The 21,446-nt window shown below is 40.7% G+C and overlaps 1 protein-coding gene across 3 annotated transcripts in view; it reads left to right on the forward strand.

Moving 5' to 3' along the window:
• Nucleotides 1-21,446, forward strand: part of atrnl1a (attractin-like 1a) — a 320,080-nt gene that overhangs the window by 20,871 nt on the left and 277,763 nt on the right. For all 3 annotated transcript variants that reach the window (XM_042432657.1, XM_042432659.1, XM_042432658.1), the window contains 3 exons: nucleotides 16,834-16,917; nucleotides 18,611-18,724; nucleotides 19,668-19,796. In XM_042432657.1, coding sequence (XP_042288591.1) covers nucleotides 16,834-16,917; nucleotides 18,611-18,724; nucleotides 19,668-19,796 — 327 coding nt within the window. The remainder of the gene's footprint in view (nucleotides 1-16,833; nucleotides 16,918-18,610; nucleotides 18,725-19,667; nucleotides 19,797-21,446) is intronic.

Here is a 21,446-nt window from a genome sequence, read left to right on the forward strand (position 1 = left end):
TGTTGTCCAAATGTATAATCGGCTCTAATGATCCCATAATACAACCGACTTAAAAAGCAGGTGGTTGCTAACAAAAATACAGTCAAGCATGGCTCAGACAGGGAAAAAAGGTCAATTAACATGGCTGGTTGGACACAAAAACAAGCTAAGTAATGTCTTTTTTTCACACACATTTCCTTCTATTTCCACACAAATCCAAGTGTGTGTGTGTGTAGTGATTTTGAACCAAGCTACACTTTCATCTTTTCACTAAGCATAATTAGGTAGAAGAAACCATAATAACATTTAAAAAAAACTATTTTCAGTTTAAATACCTATTTCAGATTGTGGATATTGATTTAGTATCACAGAGGATGAATCTCCACCATCTCATATCTTCAAAATGTTCAGTATCAATGATGAACAACAGTACGGCAGCACAAACAATATAGATAATAATAATAATGATTGAATAAATTAACCTATTGTACCTGTGTACACACAACTATGTGCATAACCATGCACACACACCCCAGGACAATACACACATCCGATCATGTTTCCGACACTCTAGTCCAATGGGATAGACTGCATTGTTTCGAAGTGAGAGATGAGAAGCTGCCAGTGTTTGTAAAAAAATCTTCCGCTGAGCTCCAGATGGCAAATTTGATCTTTTCCAAATTCAGAAATGACATTAAGTCCCAGAGCCAGGACATGTTTGAGGAGGGTGAGGAGAATTCGATGACCACCGAGCTCGGGATGACCGGAACATATAAGTCAGGTCCGCTGGTGTCTGAGAGCATCTGTCATAAATATCAGAGAGGTTTAGATAAATCTTCGATAATCTAGCTTTACTAAGATGGATCCTGTGAAGTACTTTGAACTGAGTGAGGATAAGCCTCGCACAGGAGGAGGATGAGTTCATTGCATGTAATGCGTCCCACCGTCCCACCGCTCATCAGACAAAGTGAGACCCAGTTCAGTCTCCCAGTTCAGTCTCGATTTTATGCAGCACAGGGGGAGTCACTGCTGATAAAAGAAGATCAGAGGCCGGTGTTGGATTTGGCAAAGGTGCAAATTTGGAGATACCTAAACAGATCAGAGTGTTGAAGGTTGTTGTTTTGCTCTCTACCAACTCCTGAGGGAAATATCTGGCTCTTCAGCTGCTACATGCTTCACTATGTTCACCAGCTAGTCTACAGCTAACTGTGTCTGTTTGCTGTTCGCTGCTGAGCAGAAGCATCATAATGATGGAAAATGAACTCGTAGGAGGCAGAGAGCATCTTAAGAAGCATCTTAAGAAGCAGGAGGAACCAAAAACTTTTCATTCTTTATCCCAACAGCTGCATATAAAAGATTGTTCCTAGAAAAACTGTAAGGAAACACTTCTAAGATCCATCATTTTTGGAAAAGTTGCAGCCGGGCAGCTAAACAATGAGCTGAAACTCACTATGAAGCTCTGTGAAGCTGCATCATTATAAGCCACGCCCCTGACTCTACACATTACATTTAATACATTGTTACAATAAAAAATATAGATTATAGCTGCTTTAAGTTATGCTAACAGTTAGGTATCATCGCTAAATAACAAACTTGTGTTAAAACTTGTGATTTAATCAGAGAGGAAATGTTCACTGTTAATGTTGTGTGTGGTTTTGTTTATTTACATTTTCGAGTCTCCCCAGGTTAACAGACCCAAGGGCCGCGGTTAACAGACTGACTCATAAAGTCTATTAACCTTTAGATTGTGGAGAGAGTCATTAGGGAGCTGCTTCTGTGTTCCTGCAGGTTTAAGGTGGAGCGCCGGTGAGGAACAAGCGGCTCTATTTGCTCATACATGAGAGGATGAATATTTGAATATGACTTTCACATCCCACAGAGCCAGATGGGTGAAGCAAAGTCACCTCATGTGTATGGATGTCTACATCGATATGCAGCCCGCTGTGTGTTTGTGTGTGATAGTGAGGAAGGACGGCGGTTTAACTTTTACATTATGTGTGTCTCTTTCTTCGTTTTCTTTCTTTTTCTTGTTGCTTCTCTACTTTTCTTTTTTGTTTTTCTTTTCTCCTTTCCTTCTCTATTTTATTCTCCTCTTTCCTCATTTATTGTCTCCATTCTTTCCTATTTTCCTCCTTCCTCTCCTCTGCTTTCCCCTTTTCTTTGCTATTTTCTCCTCTTCTGTCACCCTTTCTTTCCATCTGTCCCTATGTTATGGATTTTCCTAAACGTACTTTTTTCTCACTGCATCTCCACTTTTCTTTTTTTCCTTCTCTCCTTTTTTCTCCTCTTTTCTTCCTTCATCTCCTTTCCTTTAGTCATTGCTGCTCTGCTTTTCTATTTTGGTCTTCCATCTTTTACTTTTCTGTTTATTCTCCTCTCCTTTCCTCGTTCCTTCTCTCCTCTTCTCTTTTCCTCTCCTCTCCTTTTCTTTTTACTCCTCTCGTCTGTCGCTGTTATTGTTGCCTTTCTCTGCTTTTTTGTTTCTTCTGTTTTCCTTCCTCCTTTCACCTTTTCCTTCTTCCTTCTTTTCCTTTCCTCTCTCCTTCTTCACTCTTCTTTTCTGTTGTTTCTTTTTCTCTCCTCTTCTCTCTTCCAGTTGACTCTGTTGTGCTTAAACGTGCCATGTTCCTATTAGCTTTGCTTTGACCTTATATGAGGTACAGAATCCATATGAAGTGTGTGTGAGAGAGAGAGAGAGAGAGATATTGGGGGGGCTGGCGATGAATGATGCGCTGGTGTGAAAGCCATTGGACCATGACTATACCGTAGGTGATAGAGACCCAGTAACATCAATCATACACATACACGCACACACATACACACACATACATACACACACACACACTCTGCCCTCGTTATTCCCAGCAGAAGGGCTTTTCTTGATTTTTAATAAAGGATATCTGCAGAGAAGGTCAAGGTTATTCAATTGTTGGTCATTCATCTCCTTTTTTTTTGCTCTCCCATGACACACACACACACACACACACACCACAGATCTCTCAATCTTCACTACTGGCCCCGGCTCGGGGACCCCTGCACCTCTTATATGTGTGCATGTGTGTGTGTGTGTGTGTGTGTGTGTGTGTGTGTGTGCATTCTTGTTGGTGTGAACAATGCAGCCTTCATCTCTGGGTTGTCTGGTTATCCATCACCGGCTTTATGTAGTTCTGCCGCTATCTTCCAGCAGACACGTGTGTGTATTTTATCCACCGCAGGAGTTTCACACAGCGTTCAAGAGGTGTCACAGATAATATTACTTACTGTTTTATCGGAAGACTCTTTGAACTTAATACAAACATAAACGGTGCGGAAATTGGAAACTGGATGTACTGCCAGTGGCAAGATAATACCACCACTGTGCATGTGAAATAATGTATGTTGGATTCTTGTAAAGGCAGCCGAGGCAGGAGGGAGTCAGTATATAAGGCTCTGAGGTTATTGTAGACAGCGTAGTTAATCCTTTTCCTCTGGGGATGTGAGCTAGAGATTTGTGAGATTATTGAAATACACTGAATTATAAGACCAAATATTATTTGAAATTCCATATGACTTTGTGTTGTAACCGCTGCCGCTGTGTAGCAGCCGTGAAAAATACATTCAGATAATCATTTGCTTTGCCAAATTGCTGCCTGAATTACATTCAAGCTTGTTTCCAGCCCAGAAAATGTGACATCCTTATACTGGTGAAACCAAACCACAGGTCTTTGGAACTGCAGATATATTGTTAGATATATCACTAATAATGTATGTCAGACAAATATTGAAAAAGTCAATGCATCATGTCATGAACATGTTCAAGCAAATATATAATACTTACAAAAGTATTACAACCACCTGGATAACGGCTTTTTTCTCCCTGCTGCAGTCGGGAAGAAGGTAACGGATACACCAGGCTAAAGCTAAGCTCCTAAGCTAGTGTTAGCTTCTGTCTGAGGTAGCAGGGCGTGTTTCTAAAGTGTGAAAGGCAACAGTCCTGGCTCCAGATGGACAAACCAATGGGTGACGTCACACCTCACTACATCCATCTTTATATACAGGTTATGATTTTACCTGATGAAGGTCTGCCCTACTCTTTTCCAATAAAATGTTTTAAAATGCTGCAAGTATACCAACAGGTAGATGTTTTGCATTACATATATAGTAGCTACTATCCCCTGTGACCTTATGTAGTGGGGCTGTGCTGCACTTGAATTTATTTTCACTCGACGTGGTTGTGATGTTGTGCCAGTAAAATATGAACTTTAGTTCAAATCCCACTGTGTCAAGGTGTTATCTTTCTTCCACATCGATATTTACAACTCCTCAAGCAAACATAATGCATGTTCAGAATGCAACCAGAGAAGAGCTCATGAACACCAGGGAAACAACTTCTGTGGATTTATTTCCCCCAACTTTCTCATCCCATCTGTAGAATTATTGGACATTTTGGTCGATGGTGCGCTCACCTTTGTTCATGCAGTGAAACGCCGCTGCAGCTGGCAGGCTTCCAGCTGTTCAGAGCGGCGGATCGCGACACAGAGCTCTATGGTGGAGGTATTTGTTTTTATACTAACAGTGGCTGGTGTAAAGCTGTGACAGTGATTCTGCAGCACTGTCCTCCTGTTCTGGAAACTCTTCTCTCCACTTCATTCATTCTGGTCGGTGTTTACGTTCCACTGCAGGCCCACGTGCAGGAGGAACAACGCATGCTCGCTGACCAGATAATCTGTGTGCACTCTCTTTCATTATTGTCCTCTGTGACTCTAACAAAGGGAATCTCGGCCATGAACTCCCTTAATACCGTCAGCTGATTAAATGCACGACCAGAGAGGAGAACACTTTAGATCACTGTTACACTACAATCAACAGTGCCTCATCACGGCATCCCCCGCACTGCTGGGTCACTCTGGCCAGGCCATAGTCCACCTGATTCCTGCATGCAGGCAGACATTAAAACTCTCTGACCCTGTTGTGAGGACATCTAAGACCAGTGAAGCTGTGGAGGATCTTTACACATCCTTGGACTGTACTGAGTGGGTTTTCAGGACTGATACCAACAGTCTAGATGAGAAGCTGTGACATCCTACGTCACCTTCTGTGAGGACAGCTGTGTACCATCATGCACCAGTGTTAGTTACAACAATGACAAACCCTAGTTTACAGCTAAACTCACACAGCTGAGGTTGGAAGAGGAGGAAGCGTTTAGAAGTGGGGACCAGGACTGGTTTAAAGAGTCTAAATACAGGTTTTGCAAGATGGTGTGAGGTGCTAAACATCTGTACTCTGAGAAACTTCAACAGCTCTCCCTCTGTCTGGAAGAGCCTCAGACAGATCACCAACTAGAAATTGAAAGCCCTCCACTCCACTAATGATTTGCACCTGGTCAATGACCTGAAAGAGTTACACCATCCCCTCTGACTCCATCCACCAGCTTCACACTATCAGCTCCTCCTCCCCCACCTCAGCAGGGGCCTGGGCCTCTCCACAACTGCCCACCTCCTCCTCCTCCCCTACTGCAACGACGACTCTCTCCATTCTGGAGAGGGACGTTAACAGGCTGTTCAGAACCTGACAGAAACCTCCGCAAAACAGCTGGACCAGACCACCTGGTCCAACTGTGATATGCCACTTACCAGCCTGCTTCAAGACCTCCACCATCATCCCTGTTCCCCAAAAAACCAAAGACCACAGGATTCAATGATGACGCACCTTGACCTCTGAGATAATGAAGTCCTTTGAGTTGTACTGTCCCATCATAAAACCATCACAAACTCACTCCTGGACCCCCTGCAGTATATCTACAGAGCCAACAACAGGTCTGTGGACCATGCAGTAAACATGGCCCTCCACTTCATCCTCCAGCACCTGGACTCTGTAGGACCCTACTGCAGGATCCTGTTCATGCAGAAAAGATCATGGCCGACCCCTTCTATCAGACATTCTTCCCTCCCGCAAGAGGCTGAGGTCTGTCAAGCTACAAGAACAATTTCCTCTCATCTGCAGCCGGCCTCATCAACAAGGCTCGGGACCCCCACTGACACAGACTCATTGCCCCCCGATGGACATGACACGTTATATTAACATAACACCCAGTAATCTCATATTTGCATATCTGTGATCTATGATCTAACATGGCATGTTACATTAATGCAGCTTGCATTATTATTATATGCACCATATACTGTTTACTGCTGGTCAGTATGTTGTACATTTCATCTCATTCTCTTCTATTTAAAATTTAGGATTACTTAATTTTATGTACATTTTTGACTGTTATGCATTTTATTAACAGCACCTTGTATGTATGTGTAAACCTACCTGGTCTCGGTCTCTCAGCTGAATAGAGCAAAAGCTTCAATAAGTGACTTCACAGTGAAGTGAGAGTAACAACTAAGACATGCGGCAGAAGTCCCAGGCTGGGCTTGAACCCAAGACACCGGTTGTACGCATTGCACCTTGTTCAGCTGAGGCGCCCGGTTTTTTAATTTGAATGTGATGGCAGAGTGATGATAACAGCACTCTTTATTTGGGAGGTGTTAAAAGTTTCCTCGGAGTATGGAAATGGAAAAGAAGCCAAAAGAAGCAAAAGAGCCAAGAAAAGAAAAGTATGCAGAGCCAGATGAAACGATCAGCGTAGCCAGGCTGCAGCTCGGCAGAAGTTTTGTGTCTAGATTTAAAGAAGGGAGAGAGATTTTACTCTCCCGAGAGAGTAAATTGAGAGAGAGAGAGGAATTCCAGTGTTGTGCATTGTTGTGAATTATACGGTTTATTCAAGTGAGTCACCGCCATGAGATGTGTTTTCTAAATATGGTCATTGAAGACTACACTCAAGGATTCTTGGATGATCTTCAAGCTTGTGAATTTTTATGATTATATTGTTAAATGTGTGTCTGCCTCTTTTTTTTTTTTTTTTCATGAGGGGAGAGGACATTTTTGTAAAGTGAAGTCATCTTTGGACATTTTTTTTTCTCTTCCTTTAACGGGCTGATTTATGATCAAGTTGAACAACAGGCGTGTAGTGTGAAGAGTTAAGGGATGAGGATTAGAGGTCGAGAAATGAAAACAGTCAGTGGAAATTCCTCGCAGTCGGAGCTAAACACAAACATGTGTGCGTCTTTTTTTTTTTTTGTTGCTAACGGTGATGTCACTCTCAGCTGACTAGACGCTCGCTGTCACTGAAAGTCTTTGTGTATGTGTGTGTGTGTGTGTGCGGTTGTGCGGTTGCTTTTTGATCACGTGTTTTGTTGTTGTATGAATGTGTCACCACGTTGTTGTTGTTGTGCTTGTCCGGCGGGTTAGTGAGTGTCTGAGGAGCGTGAGAGAGAAAATCAATACAACAAGGCTGTTTTATAAGACGCACTGACAGGTTGCTTCAACTTGTAACTTAATTTTTCTTTTCTTTTAGGGGATTGGACTTGGCTTCGGTTGTATAATTCATTCAAGTAGGGAGTCAGTCACTGCACACAGCCTGGACACATCACTGCTGTTACTCCTTAAAAGCTAATACCAGTGTAATTTCATTTTCTTGCTTCGCAATTAAAGCCCATTAAAAGTTGAAACCCACCGATGCATCATCCGCGGCGGCGCTCTACACTGTGACATTAAAGAGAGCCTCTTTTTTTTTCAAGCTCTAGCCTCCGTCCGAGCCTCATGGGAGCTGTCGTTTTCGAAATGCTAATAAAGAATGATTGTTTTGTCTTTATTAAATTTACAGGGTGGGGTCCTCTGATGGTTCGAGCTTGCCAAAGAGCTAATCTTTCCTGTAGCATGATGGCTCTGTGTAACAAATAACACAGCAGGCACAGCAGAAAACGTGTGGAAGGAAGAAAATGAAACGGAGGGAAGGAAAAGTTGTCGTGATGTGAACCTATAACAGCTCATGTTGGCTCGGAGAGCTGCAGAGGAATGTGAAGACGAACACCTGCAACTTGAGTTTATGGGAAATCATTTCCTTATCTTCCTTCTCCTTTTTTTCTTTAATGGCAAACTGCAGCTTTTACTGACTAGTGCTTTGCTTTCAAGATAAACTAACGGTATCCTGTGGAGGTTTCCTTTTAAACTTTTACATTTATTTGCTTTGTTTCACACCTTAACACACTGGGCCTCATGTAAGAACCACTTGAACTAACATTCATTTCTATATCATGCTTTTTCTGTTGTTTTTATACTGTTATTGCATCTGATTTCTATGTTAAACATGGTCAAAGCTCCAACACTTGAGGTGAATGTATGTAAAATGTATGGAGCTTTTTTCCTATCTTTATTCAAGAGCGCGGTATATCAATTTGAGAGCATAATTTATTGATTTCAACAAATGTTGCTTGCACAGATTTTCAGCTCTTCTCCTCACTCAGGCTGCTTCTGCACGCTGGTGAAGCTTCTGCTCTCAGATTTCTCCTCTGCTTTTGGAGTTTTTTGTGCAACAACCCTGTCAAAATCCCCCCAACCAATAGAGGGCCAGGTTTAGTGTTGACCAATGAAATGATCCCTGCCTCCTCGCCAGCTTTACTTCTTAGAGCGTCCCGACTTTTGGAATAAAAGGACGGTTCATTTATACACCAGTAGCTGCATACAGTATTATAGTAGCCCGCCTGTTGGTGTGCTGCAGGAGAAAACGTCCTCCTTGTGTTGACGTCAGATTGTTCGCACATGCCCAGAAACGGCCGTCTGTTCTGTAGTTTTTGTTGCTAAAGTTGTTCCACAAGTTCATTAGATTCAGGCTAGAACATGTACGGATGTATTTGAGAATTTTCCATTAAGAGAAGTGAAATCCTACTTCTGTTTATGTTGCTTTCCAAAAAGCAGGAAGTCAGCTTCCAGTAGCTGACCAATCAGAACAGAGTGGGCTCATCGGGAGGCGGGCCTTAAAGAGACAGGAACGAAAACGGCCTATTTAAGACAGAGGCTGAACTGAGGGGCTGCATAAAAAGCCAGTATAAGATAAGGAGTTTTTTTGAACTGTAAATTATGCAAAGATATTCCAGTACAGCCCCAGAATATAAATATAGACCTAGAAATGTGCATTATAACGTCTCCTTTAAGTGGCACGTCAGAGTGATTTGAGAGAATTCGTGGCATTCACCCGTTTTCTCGTACTTTGACTTTTCTTTGAGGTACGAATGAAATTCACTAGCGGCTCTAAACCTGTCTGCAGGTCATGAACAGACAGTCTGTCTCTCTTACGTATATTATAGCAGGTTTCAGACATGTAAACAAAGTCTAATGCTTTAAGACAAAAATATATGTCAGTGCTGGAAATCTACAGCCAACAGATACGTATGTCCTCGGTAATGCTAATGCTAATAAAGAATAACAACAAATTGAATTGAACTCAAGTAAATAAAAGTTTACTGATTTAATTTAGAGAAAGAAGGACCATTATTGGTAGTTATCAGATATTGTGTTGTTTATATTAATACTATTAAAACCTAAAGATTGTCTTTGTAATTGCTGAAGAGGTTTGTTAGACCGGTTCAGCTTTCCATGACTGTTTCAGACCGGACAGTAAAATATATGAAAATTAAACAGGAGATTTGTATCTACACAACCTGAAAATATGGGGTTCTTTCGTTCTTTCTTCCTTCCTTCCCTCCATCCTGTCTCTCTATCTCTTTATCTGTCTCCCCCTCTTGCTCTCTTTCCATCCATTTGTCTGTCTATCTCTCATGCATCTGTCTTCTCTACACCATCAATTATTCACCCGGAGCAGATGAATATTTCAAAGGGTGCCGGACTCTCTTCCTCCATACTTCATCCCCTCATCCCTGTCTCTGTTTTATCTCTCAGCTCCTGTGTCTCTTCTTCTTATTCTTCTTCCTCTCTCATCTTTCTCCGCTTTTGTGACTCCTCTGCCTCCGCCGTCGTCGACCTTTCCTCTCTCCCCCCGTATATATACATGTATATTAAGTGTGTGGTCCCTGATTCTCGTCTTGTGGAATCTGTAAAAAAAAAAAAAAAAGTGACTCCGGTCTCATGCTGTGAACTCCTAGAGGGTTTCTCATCATTAATAACCTCAGCTGGCTGTGTGTGTGTGTGTGTATGTGTGTGTGTGTGTGGGTGTTGATGTTATGCCTGCATGTGTGCACATAAGGTGTCTCACCATCGTCTGCTATGCTACTTCTTCTTCTTCTTTCTTCTTCTTTTTTTTTTTTTTGGGGAGGATTCATGCGAGAGCCATTAGGAGAGATGGTTTGTTGGGGCTGCAGGAGGCCTCTCCAGTCAGTTCCTCATTAACTATGAATGGAATCTACCTTTTTGCATGTTTTCATACGGGCCCAGCTCCTCTGCATATTCACTCTGCTCTCACGAGGTTTTTCACTTAATCCGGGTGGAGAGCCACACCAAGGTTTTGTCCCAAATTCTACTCCATAACCTCTTAAACTTCTTCTAATTGTAAGGATTGTCCAAGTGGTGGAGAAAAAACACAGAAAGTATTCTGCATATTATTCTGTTGATTAATCTAGTAATTGTATCAGTCATAGTAACGCTGATTCATTATCTATATTTAAGGTAAATGCATTAAAGGTAAATCCTAAAAGCAGGTTAGCACTGTTGCCTCAGAGCAAGAAGGTTTTGAAATATCCTCCTGTGTCGGTGTGGATCTCCAGTTTCCTCCCAAAGCCCAAAGTCATGCAGGTTTTATTAACTGAAGTCTCTAAAGCAGTTAATACACTTACTTTCATCATGCATCATGGCTACCTCACATGTCCTGCGTTCCCTGGGAGTGTTAGTTGTACATGTCCTCACAAATTAAAGCTATGTATCCACAAGATGCAATATATCCCATGAGCAGCGGGAGCAGTATCAGCAGACTCAGAAACTCATACAGCTTGTCTGCAACTACCCTCATTAATATATGTAATAATAATAGCTTTATTTGTATAGCATATTTCATACAAAGACTGAAGCTCAAAGTGCTTCATAATCAAATAACAAATGTCAGAACACCAAGAAAGTTAAATAAAAGGCCGATTAAACCAGGATATATGGGCTAAACAACAAAAGGTCATTAAAAACATTTTTTAAAATGCCAGGGTGCACAAACGTGCTTCCAGCAGTTGTTTTTTCCAGCTACTGCGACTTGTCCTCTCTGATATATCTTGTAAAAACAAAAAATCCATAATTTTGTAGCATATTTAAAACAAAAAGAGCCCAATTTCCAACCTCTAAAAGGAAATATATGCCTCTTTGCTGCTCCACAGTGACAAATACGCATGCCAGAGTAGCTGGTGTGACATCACTATGATGTCACAGTTGCTGCTTTTTCTGCCACAACCTCAACATCAGCAATTTAGTAATCACCACAAGGGTTGCCATGGTGTTTATGTTGTGCAAAAGCAGAAATCACGAGGAAGATATTTGTCATTGTTCGGGTTTCTTGATGAGGCCATAATCTGCCCCCTAGTGGATGTACGATTTAATTCTTCAGGTTTACACAAAGGACGCAAGCAATGACACTGGCGTAGCAGCTGTTTTCTACATTAGTAAAACGCCAGTATATCAGCAGCCTCGGTTCACCCATTTGATTGAATTTGAGAGTGAATGATTATTCTGTAATAGACTAAGATAAACCCCTGTCTCTCACTCACCAGGCTCTGGGCTCAGGGATGAATAGATCCTAATCATTATTTCAAATAATTTGATTCAAGCTTGCATAAATTGCTATTTAACATGTTTATATTTTAAGTATTAAATATTGAATCTTCATGGTTAGGAAATGAATATTTGCATGACCTTGACGCATGCGGTTCTAGATGTCTGGTCCACGTTTGCAAGGCCCGTTACTGTTAGGATGTAGTATTTGTTACCTCAGTGTCCAGTCAAATGGACCCAGAGGAGCTTCACAGGATATATGAAGCCCCCCTTAGAGACAAAGCAATACAAAATCATTGAATACACACTGTAAAATATGTGTAATATTGAACTCTCTGTCTTCAAACGTTACCATCTTCTGCTTTCCTATGAACAGTGAACGGTATTCAGTGAACGAAGGGCACTTGTGCAACAGTTTTTTTTGTCTTTTCATTTTCTGACAAGGACGTTGCATTCTATTAACTTCTCCCCGCTGTCTCGTCCTCTTCGCCTTTCGACGCTCTTTCTAAAAGTTTTTACAACATTTTTCACCGTGCCCTTGCTCAGATGGGATTTGAAAAGTGGTCTAAATTTTGAGAAATGGATGCATTAACAAAATCACTGCGGTAATAAGACAGGGCAAAAAATACAATATATCTTGTGAATATAATTCCAAGACATCAACAGTGTCTCATGTATCATCCTCAGCAAGAAAAGAGAGATAAAGAAGAGAGTTTTCATCATCGTCATCAATATCATCAACATTTGAGGCGGACGTTACGGCGGCGTGACATGAATATTTGTCTTCTAATCTGGGATTAGAGCCAATGGATCAAACCCTGATCAGCAGAGACTGATAGGAGAGATGGATAGAGGAACAGAGAGAGGAAGGAAGAGAAGAAGTGATGGAAATGTGAGATTTTCAAGGGAGGAAACAAAACAAAAGGGGCCACGGAGCTCTTCATCTCTTCACGTCCTCTTATTCTCATGTGTATGGATGTGTGTGTGTGTGTGTGTGTGTGTGTGTGTGTGTGTGTGTGTGTGTTTTATTGGCAGGATTTTAGCGTTTACTGTGGCCTGTGTCCGGCTGTGCTGCAATCTGTTATAGGGAGGCAGCACATTTGCCCTGACACACTCTTAATCTCATGTTCTGACTGATGATGGTGATGATGATGATGTGTTTTTGTGCACCGCAACTCACAGGCTAGTTTGTTGCCTTTTGGGTCTCCAAGCAAAGAACAAATCCTATTAGTTTAACCTTATATTTTTGCAATTTCTTGTCATCACTCCTTTTTTTTCCCCTCATCCCTTATCCCTTTTGAAATCTGGGGGACGCGTCACTGCAACGAGTCAAACGGGGCAGTGACACAAGTAGCTGAACGATCACTCAGGTTGTAAACAAAGGATTTATTTAGAGATGAAATTGGAAATTGCTCTACAGAAAAATGATGCTGTCAAGATACTGTGAGACCTTTGTTTCCAAGGTAAACGGTGGGACACAGAGGTCATCAGCAGCAGCAGCAGGAGGAAGATATGACAGCTGTGTCTTTTGTGAATGTTAGCAGCTATTTGCAACTGTTGTTGTTGATGATGGTTGAACGTTTTTTAATTGGCCACCACCGGGGATCGTCTTGTTGTAACCATGGCGAGCATTGACACCACACAGAAGAACATGATACCAGAGTTCATTTTAATGGCATCTGAATTATACACCTCCTCACCAGCAGAGGACAAACGTCATCAACATCTATCAGAAGTTTGTTTATCAGGTTACCGATGTGTGACGTGACGCCTCGCTACGTCCATCTTTATAGTGACTGCAGCACAGGTGAGGGTGTGGTGCTGTAGGTTGTAAGCAGGATCGGGCCGGTAGACGTGGCGATGAAGTTCATACTGTTGCCGCCTGTTCAAAACACAGAAAACCAATGTTATCAGGTGCAGATACTGGTGTGATGACATATTAGACATATATATATATTTATCCATCCAGCTAATCCTCGTGATCTATTGTTCAGTTGGTTTAGTGCCTGCTGCTTTTTTCTAAACAGGTGGTTGAATTAAACTTGTTTTTGTCTGTCGTCTTGTTTTGGAGCATGAAATGAACTGAACTGATTTTGAATCGGGAGGCTGGACTGAGATATGTAGTCTTAACACACACACACACTCTTTTTTTCAGTTTCTTGTACATTGAACAAAGCAGATCCTGTGTTGATTATTATTTAATGCATTTCCGGCCTATTCAAAAGAAAGGTTGCATTGAAAAAAGTGGACTTGAGTCGATTGTTTTCTTTTTTAAATGTATTTAGAGGGTGTAAACATCCTTTGTGTGGGCTGACCTAACTGACTTTTGACAGGATAATACCTGGCACCCCAGAGAAAAAAATAAAAGTTTTCCAAGCAAGCTGCACAGTCAGTGTTGCAACAATTATTGCTGAGTTTTCAGGTGAGCAGAGCAACGACAGCTTAAATACACAAAGAACCAGTTGGATATGTGTTGCAGCAAGTAGAGTATGTCATTTGTAAATGAAACTAGTTCACTTTATTTCTCTTTAAATCCTATGAAATTATATCTATTAATAGGTTTTATTCTAAGTTGTTTTACGTTTTAGTGGTTTTTATCTTGCTTCCACCCTGTTAAACATAACTTTGCCTGTGAAAAGAGCTTATATTATAAATATTATATCATCATTATAACCAGCCTGTTTTTTTTTACCCAGAACATACAATAAAAATTTGTTCCATTTTCTGTTTCTCTGCTCCGTCTCTGCTTCTGGCAGCGTGCCAGTGTGACCACAGAGCTCACAGTGACAGTGCAGGCTTAGATAATGAAAACACACACACACACACAAACACACACTGTCCAACCCGAGGCGGGCTGCGATGTCTTCAGTGTGATACAGTGTGTGTGCATGTGTGTGTGTGTGTGTGTGTGTGTGTGTCTCCATTTTCACCTTTTCTATCTGTGCCGTGATGGAATGGGATTACTTTGATTGGCAGGTGTGACCGCTGTTTACCACACACACACACACACATACGCTCACCCCAACATGGTGGTTATTACAATTGCCACATGAATATGTCATGTTGGGAGATCACTATGGCAACAGTAACGTGCATTGTCTTACCTTGACATGAATGGGATGTCCTGTTTTATCTGCTCCCAGGAATATTACTGTTCTGCCACCAGAGTTTCCTTTAGTCAAGGATCAGTCTGAGACATTTATTCCAGCTGTTTATACTGATATATATGTATAGATTTATTTATATGCTTACAATATTACAACTACAGTATATAGAGTTTGTTTCAGGAATATTATAACTAGGCCAGACAGACGAAAAGTTAAAACCAAAAACAAAAAACCTGCATTAAACCAAAGTTTAACAATGTAAGGATGACAGTATGCTACATCACTCATGTCTGTGATGCAAGAATGAGTGCCTGACCTCCATCTGGCCATGTCAGTATCCCACACGGTATATGGCAGAAAGGGAGGAGAAACCTGCAGGTGTAATGTTGGATCAGCTGATAATCAAACAGCGGCAGGTTGCGTGGCTGGTTCTATGGTAACACTTCTTGTTAAGGAGGAGTTTTATACACCTTGCACACCCGTGGTGAAACTCCAGTAGACCTGGTTAGCTGGCTGGCAACAGCAGTCCACAATTTTCTAAATCAGTGGTTCCCAACTTTTTTGCTTGCAACCCTTTAAAAGACTTCCAACAGTCAGGAGCCCGAGTGAATATTGAAACATGTTTTTCTTGCTGTAATCATTCGTCCTGTTCATACTGACCATTAAAAGATCCCTTCATAATGCACTTACAATGGAAGTGATGGGGGACAAAATCCACAGTCCTCCTTCTGTGCAACAATGTATTTAAAAGTTTATCTGAAGCTAATATGAAGCTTCAGCGTCCAAATGAGTCAAATCAAGTAGATATCCTTCAACGTTACAGTCTTTTTAGTGCCAAAGTCCCTCTTTTTGTTACTATACTTCCACCTGCAGCTCAACAGGGAAACACTGTCCGAGGAAACACAAAGAGGGAATTTGATGCTAAAAAGACTGTAAATGCATCATATATCCACTTGATATGACTAACTCAGACTGATGAAGACTCATATAAGCTTCACATCAACTTTTAAATGCATTTTTGCACAAAATGACATTTGCATTTATTATTTCGACTTACAGAAACAATTAGTATTGCTGAATATTTCCCTTCTCTTCTTCTTTTCCACTTGTTTTACCATTTTTATGAGCACAGGGACTTTGATGACCTCACATAAATCCTATAATAGCTTCCCCCATTTTCAACATGAGGCTACGTCTAATCAGCCAGAGTGAATGAAAACACCTGTGTGGATGTGCATGGCCTTTAATAAAGACACATAAACAATGGTGGAAGAAGTATTCAGTTATTTTACTTGACTAAAAGTTGCAGTACCGCTGTAGTAACATCAAAGTAACATCATAAACATTTTAAACCACAGTCTGTTAAGGTGGATTCAGTGTTTGAATTCTGCAATGCCAAACTACATAAAAGATATACACATCAATATATATGATTACAAACTGTTTACTATGGTTTCAGGTTTTCACAAGCTGCATGTGCTGCCATTTGGCACAAATCATCATTATGATGGTTGGTGCATTGCAAAATCATCATAGACATTAATCAATATGACAAACTTATCGACATAATTGGTTTTGCACTTACTGGTTATAGTACTTCAAAGCCATATTTGTGTAATTTCATAATGTTATAATTTTATTGGATATAATTTGGAAGGAAGGAAAAGCTGCACACCAGGATGTTTTAGCTCAAAAACAGAAAAAAACATGTTTTTCTGCTTTATCAAAAGATGGATGTGAGACTTTGGAGCAACACTGCTGTTCTGCTTTAGCTTGGCTAAAGTTGTTGAACTGTTGTTACAGCCTCCCACCACATTCCCTCACATCTGAGCGGTGTAAGAATGCTCCGTACTTAATCTAGTAGTGGTAAATCAAACATTAAGTCTAGTTACAACCACTAGACATCCCATGATCTGACTGATGGAGAGTCTCCACCGATGTAAGAAAGCGTCTCTCTGTTTTAAGGGGGTCACAAGATAAAATCAATAAAAGAAAAAAAGCACATTCAATTCTAAATTTTTGGCTGCTTTTGAATGTTTTTCATACATGACACAAGATTTCTTTTTTATTTTTTTAGCATGGTTTAAAAATATGATTAGAGCATTTCAAGGTTGATCCATGACATTGAATATCATAATTAAATCTGTCTTTTGTCCCTCTGTATGTCTTCCTACAGGTTAACAGACCTGTCAGGCTCCCTCACAGACGGCCCAGTAAACTACAAGTACAAGACCAAATGCACCTGGCTGATAGAAGGATAGTAAGTATCGATGTTTTTCCTTTCCTCCCATCGTCATTAATCTTAATTAGTTTCACTCGGTTAAGAAATGTGATTTTTTTATTTTTTATCTCATATCTGGCTTAAGGGCTCCAGATAAAGAGAGCTTTATTACTGTGTAAACAGAAGAAATTTGTCTTTCAATGTAATCATTGTGCTTGTGCCCTTTTACTGCTCAGAGATGCATGTTGAACCAGCTGAATGCACACAGTGATACTGCAGCTGTTTAACTGTATGTGAAGTGCTATATATGTTGCTGTCTACTGTTGGTGGCGAGACATGTGATGCCTGCTTGCACTGAATATTTAGTTGAGTACATTTAATGGTTAAATGTGGAAATACAATTTATGATCAACCCGCCAACCAGTTTCCTCAGGGGATGTTGGATTCGCTTTTGGCAAAGGGCCGAGGTTTATTATGTGCTCTTTAAAATATTATCGGACGACTACGAATATTTTTAGCCATGCTAGCTAGCGGCATGGCTCTAGGGCGGCAATAAATGGTCTCACAACTGTTGGCTGGATTGTTATAAAAATTGGTGCAGACATTCATTCATGAATCTTAATGACTTTGGTGGTTTTTCTGCAACACCAACAGGGTCAAAATGTTCAAGGTTCAAAATTAATTTTAATGTGCACATTGAAATTCGGTTGAAGCCCCCTCGAAGCTGCACACATAAACAATGTATTAACAAAATGTGCATGTGTATCTCACAACATGTACAACATGGATGTAACATGTAACTTATAGTGCAAAACAACTTGATTTAGTAGTGGGTAGTGCAAAGGTACAGGGTAAAAATAACTTACTGATTTCACATCTGCATGTGTCTATTTGACCTGTCAGTAATATCAGGCGTCTGTGCCCCTACATGAAAGATATATTTTACTGAAAAAGTAAAGAATCTGAATGTGATCCAACACCGAATAGAACTACTGTGTCATTACACTCGTCTAAATGGATCCAATCGTACTGATTTGTGAGCCTCATAGTAACCTGGTGTTTCTAAGGTGTCTCACTCAGTTCTGGGCCAAAGTTGTTGCTTTTCTTTTCACATCTGTCACAGGGAAAAGCAACAGGTGTTAATGTTGCAAGAAAGCATCACAGGTCTTTGTTCAAAACACAATCAGATCCTCTTTGATTGTTTAAAAGCCCATTTTGGTCTATAGATAGTGTTCCTCTCATCCTTCTGGTGTCTCTAGTTTGACTTGAAATGCAAACAGACAAAGACAAATTAAATAAACATAAGGTTGTATGTTCAATAAAATAAAAAGGAAATCTAAGCTTTTCTCTTAGCTTCATACATTCTCAGATGTTCTTTCATATCTATGTAATGTGTCACATTTAACAGAAATCAAATCAGGCCTTTCTGAATCAAAATATAATCGAGTTGGCACATCACTGCCAGTATCCAGCCCTATTAGTGTGTATGTAAACACACACTAACTGCAGCTTCAAGGAGACTTATATTGAGGACAGGACTCACTTCACACTGACTTAAGTAAAGCGAAGGGTTGTTATGAAGCACTGTGTGAGTCCCTTAAGTGCCAATTTGGATGCACCTTTCAAAAGTAAGCATACAGTAGAAGTAATATTTATTCATCAATTGTGTGTGTGTGTTTTTTTTCCATATCTGTCTGTTCTGTGTTCTCCCTCCTTTCTGTGTGTCTCTCAGTCCTAATGCAGTACTCAGGCTGCGCTTCAATCACTTTGCCACCGAGTGCAGCTGGGACCACATGTACGTTTATGATGGAGACTCCATTTACGCCCCGTTGATTGCTGTCTTCAGGTGAGCGCTTGCTATTCTGAATATGTAGGAGAGCTTGCGAGCGCAAGGGGAATATGGAAATGACTCAGGTAGCCTTTTGCACAGCTTCAAAAAGCTCCGATAAATTTTGCCCTCATGCAGTCAAACGACTCCACGTATAGGCAAACAACGGGCCTCGTAATTACCATCGTACCACAATACTGCAGTAACATAAAGAAAATATTGCAATTACTCACATTAAGCCTTGACTGCCACTTGTTTTTTTTTTTTCCAAAGGACAATCTGTAAGCATGTGGGTGGCACAAATTCATTAAAAAACAGTAATTCTGCAATAATTTACTAACATCCCACTTTCTACTCTGCTCCATCGAGGCTTATCTCCTGCTGAGAGTTCAGTTGCTCTCAGGATATTAATGGGCTAATTTGGCCTTTACCAACCAGGGAAAAAAATATTTGGCATTTGAATATATAAAGCCTAGACTTGTGTAGCATTATTACCTACAATAAATAAGCTTACATTGTTCATTATAGATGGGCACATACAAAGAAAAGCTGTAGTTGCAGCAGGGGAGGAGGCTTTGACTCATTTTATAGGCGAGGGGGTCTTTTGCAATGCATTGCATTTATTAAAAGAGGCAGCCTGACCACATGAGAAACCATCGACCCCCCCCCCAATGAAAAACCCTCATCAAACAAATAAAAATCGAAATGCGGTATGACTGCGCTGCAGTGTTGTTTTACTCTAAAGCTAATCACTGTCATATTTTTAGAGGGCACTGCAATTCCTGGAATGGAATCCTTTTTATCTTACAGCTCTCCAGCGGTGCTCTCAAACCAGAGTCCATAAAATACTGCAGCATTTCAAAATGCCTTTTATTATTATTGCTTTCACTGGGAGTGGTTATCTGTCTTTCTCTCTCTCTCTCTCTCACAGTCTCTTTTCGTGTTAAACTCTCTCTTCTAGTGGTCTTGTGGTACCGGAGTCCAGGGGTAATGAGACAGTCCCGGAGGTGGTGACGACATCCGGATACGCTCTGCTTCACTTCTTCAGCGATGCGGCCTACAACCTGACCGGCTTCACCATCGCGTACTCGTACGTTTAGTCTTCAAACCCTCCTTCGCTCTTTTTTCCTTCACTTTCTTGTCTCTGTGCTCTTCCTCCCCTTGTTTCTCTAAACTCACGTGTACAAAATGTTATATTAACAATAATACAAATAGGCTATAATGTGTGATTGAGTTTCAGCACTCCGATCAACACTGTTTCACAAAGAGCTCACTGTATGCTACCTGACAGAGAAAGATAGTGACTAACTGGTGAGGAAAGCAGGACAGCTAACAATCAAAGAGACAGATATTTTTCACAGTTGTTGGTTGAGACCAAAACAGAGTTCAAAGGTGAGTGAATACTGGACTTTAGTCCATCTGGAGGCCAGAAACACGACTCCATGTGATGATAATGTTGCTCCATGTCTATTGGATGTGTACACAGGTTGCTCTTTGGAAAGTAACTAAGTACATTTACTCAAGTACTGTACTTAAAGACAATTTTGAGGTACTTTACTTTAGTATTTCCATGTGATGCTACTTTATACTTCCACTCCACTACATTTCAGAGGGAAATATTGTACTTTCTACTCCACGACATTTATTTGACAGCTTTAGTTACTTTTCAGATGAAGATTTGACACAATGGATAATATAACAAGCTTTTAAAATACAACACATTGTTAAAGATGAAACCAGTGGTTTCCAACCTTTTTGGCTTTTGACGTCTTACAAAAAGCAGTGTGTAGTCGGGGTCACATTTCAGATGTCTATGAGTTGTTAACAGCTCCACCAAATAGTGATTTTTCCCTCTAAACTTCTCACATGCTTTCATTTCAATAAATGTTCAAATGATCCAATATTTCACCAAAAATCAAAGATCAGAGAAAAAGTCCAAAAACTGAAAACAGATTTGTGTATCAGAACTTTGTTTTTTTCTTCTTTCCTCTCCCATTAATCATCTCACGACCCCTCAGATTTATCTGCTGACCCTTTGGAGGGGCCCCGACCCCTAGGTTGGGAACTACTGGGCTAAACTAGCTAACTGTCTCCAGCAGCTACAACAGTAACAAGCTGCTCTAACACTGATGCTTCACTATTAATAATCTAATGATGTCACAAACCACTACTTTTACTGCAATACTTTACATTTTATAGGATTTTTCATGCAGAACTTTTACTTCTAATGGAGTATTTTTACATAAAGTAAAGGATCTGAATACTTCTTCCACCACTGGTTGATGTTTACATGAGTCAAATTACTCCCTCTGCTACTGAATGTAAATAAACAGTCAACCAATGATGTTTTCCTGGTGAAGACATTGTTCGTGCAGGAGGCTTTTTGTTACCAAACCCTATAAAAAAATCCTCTTGTACAGTGCAATACAACCACAAATTCCTACTGTACATCATAATGCTGTCACCAGCTCTTACTCACAGACACAAACCAGGCTGTTTTATGCCTGTAGGGATGGCCATGATGGAAAATTGAATGATAGGTGGTAGGTTGGACACATGGGAGGGGTGAGGACAGTACAGTCACACAGCCTCAAGGCTTTCTCTCTCTCTCTCTTTCTATCTCACACACACACACACACACACACACACACACACACACACATACACATACACCTGGGAGATAAAGGTTGTCATGACGACCCTCTTGTCACAGCAGAAAACCTGCTTTTTGTATTAACGA

Source organism: Thunnus maccoyii, chromosome 14 (genome assembly GCF_910596095.1).
Source record: "Thunnus maccoyii chromosome 14, fThuMac1.1, whole genome shotgun sequence".
Taxonomy (NCBI): Eukaryota; Metazoa; Chordata; class Actinopteri; order Scombriformes; family Scombridae; genus Thunnus; species Thunnus maccoyii.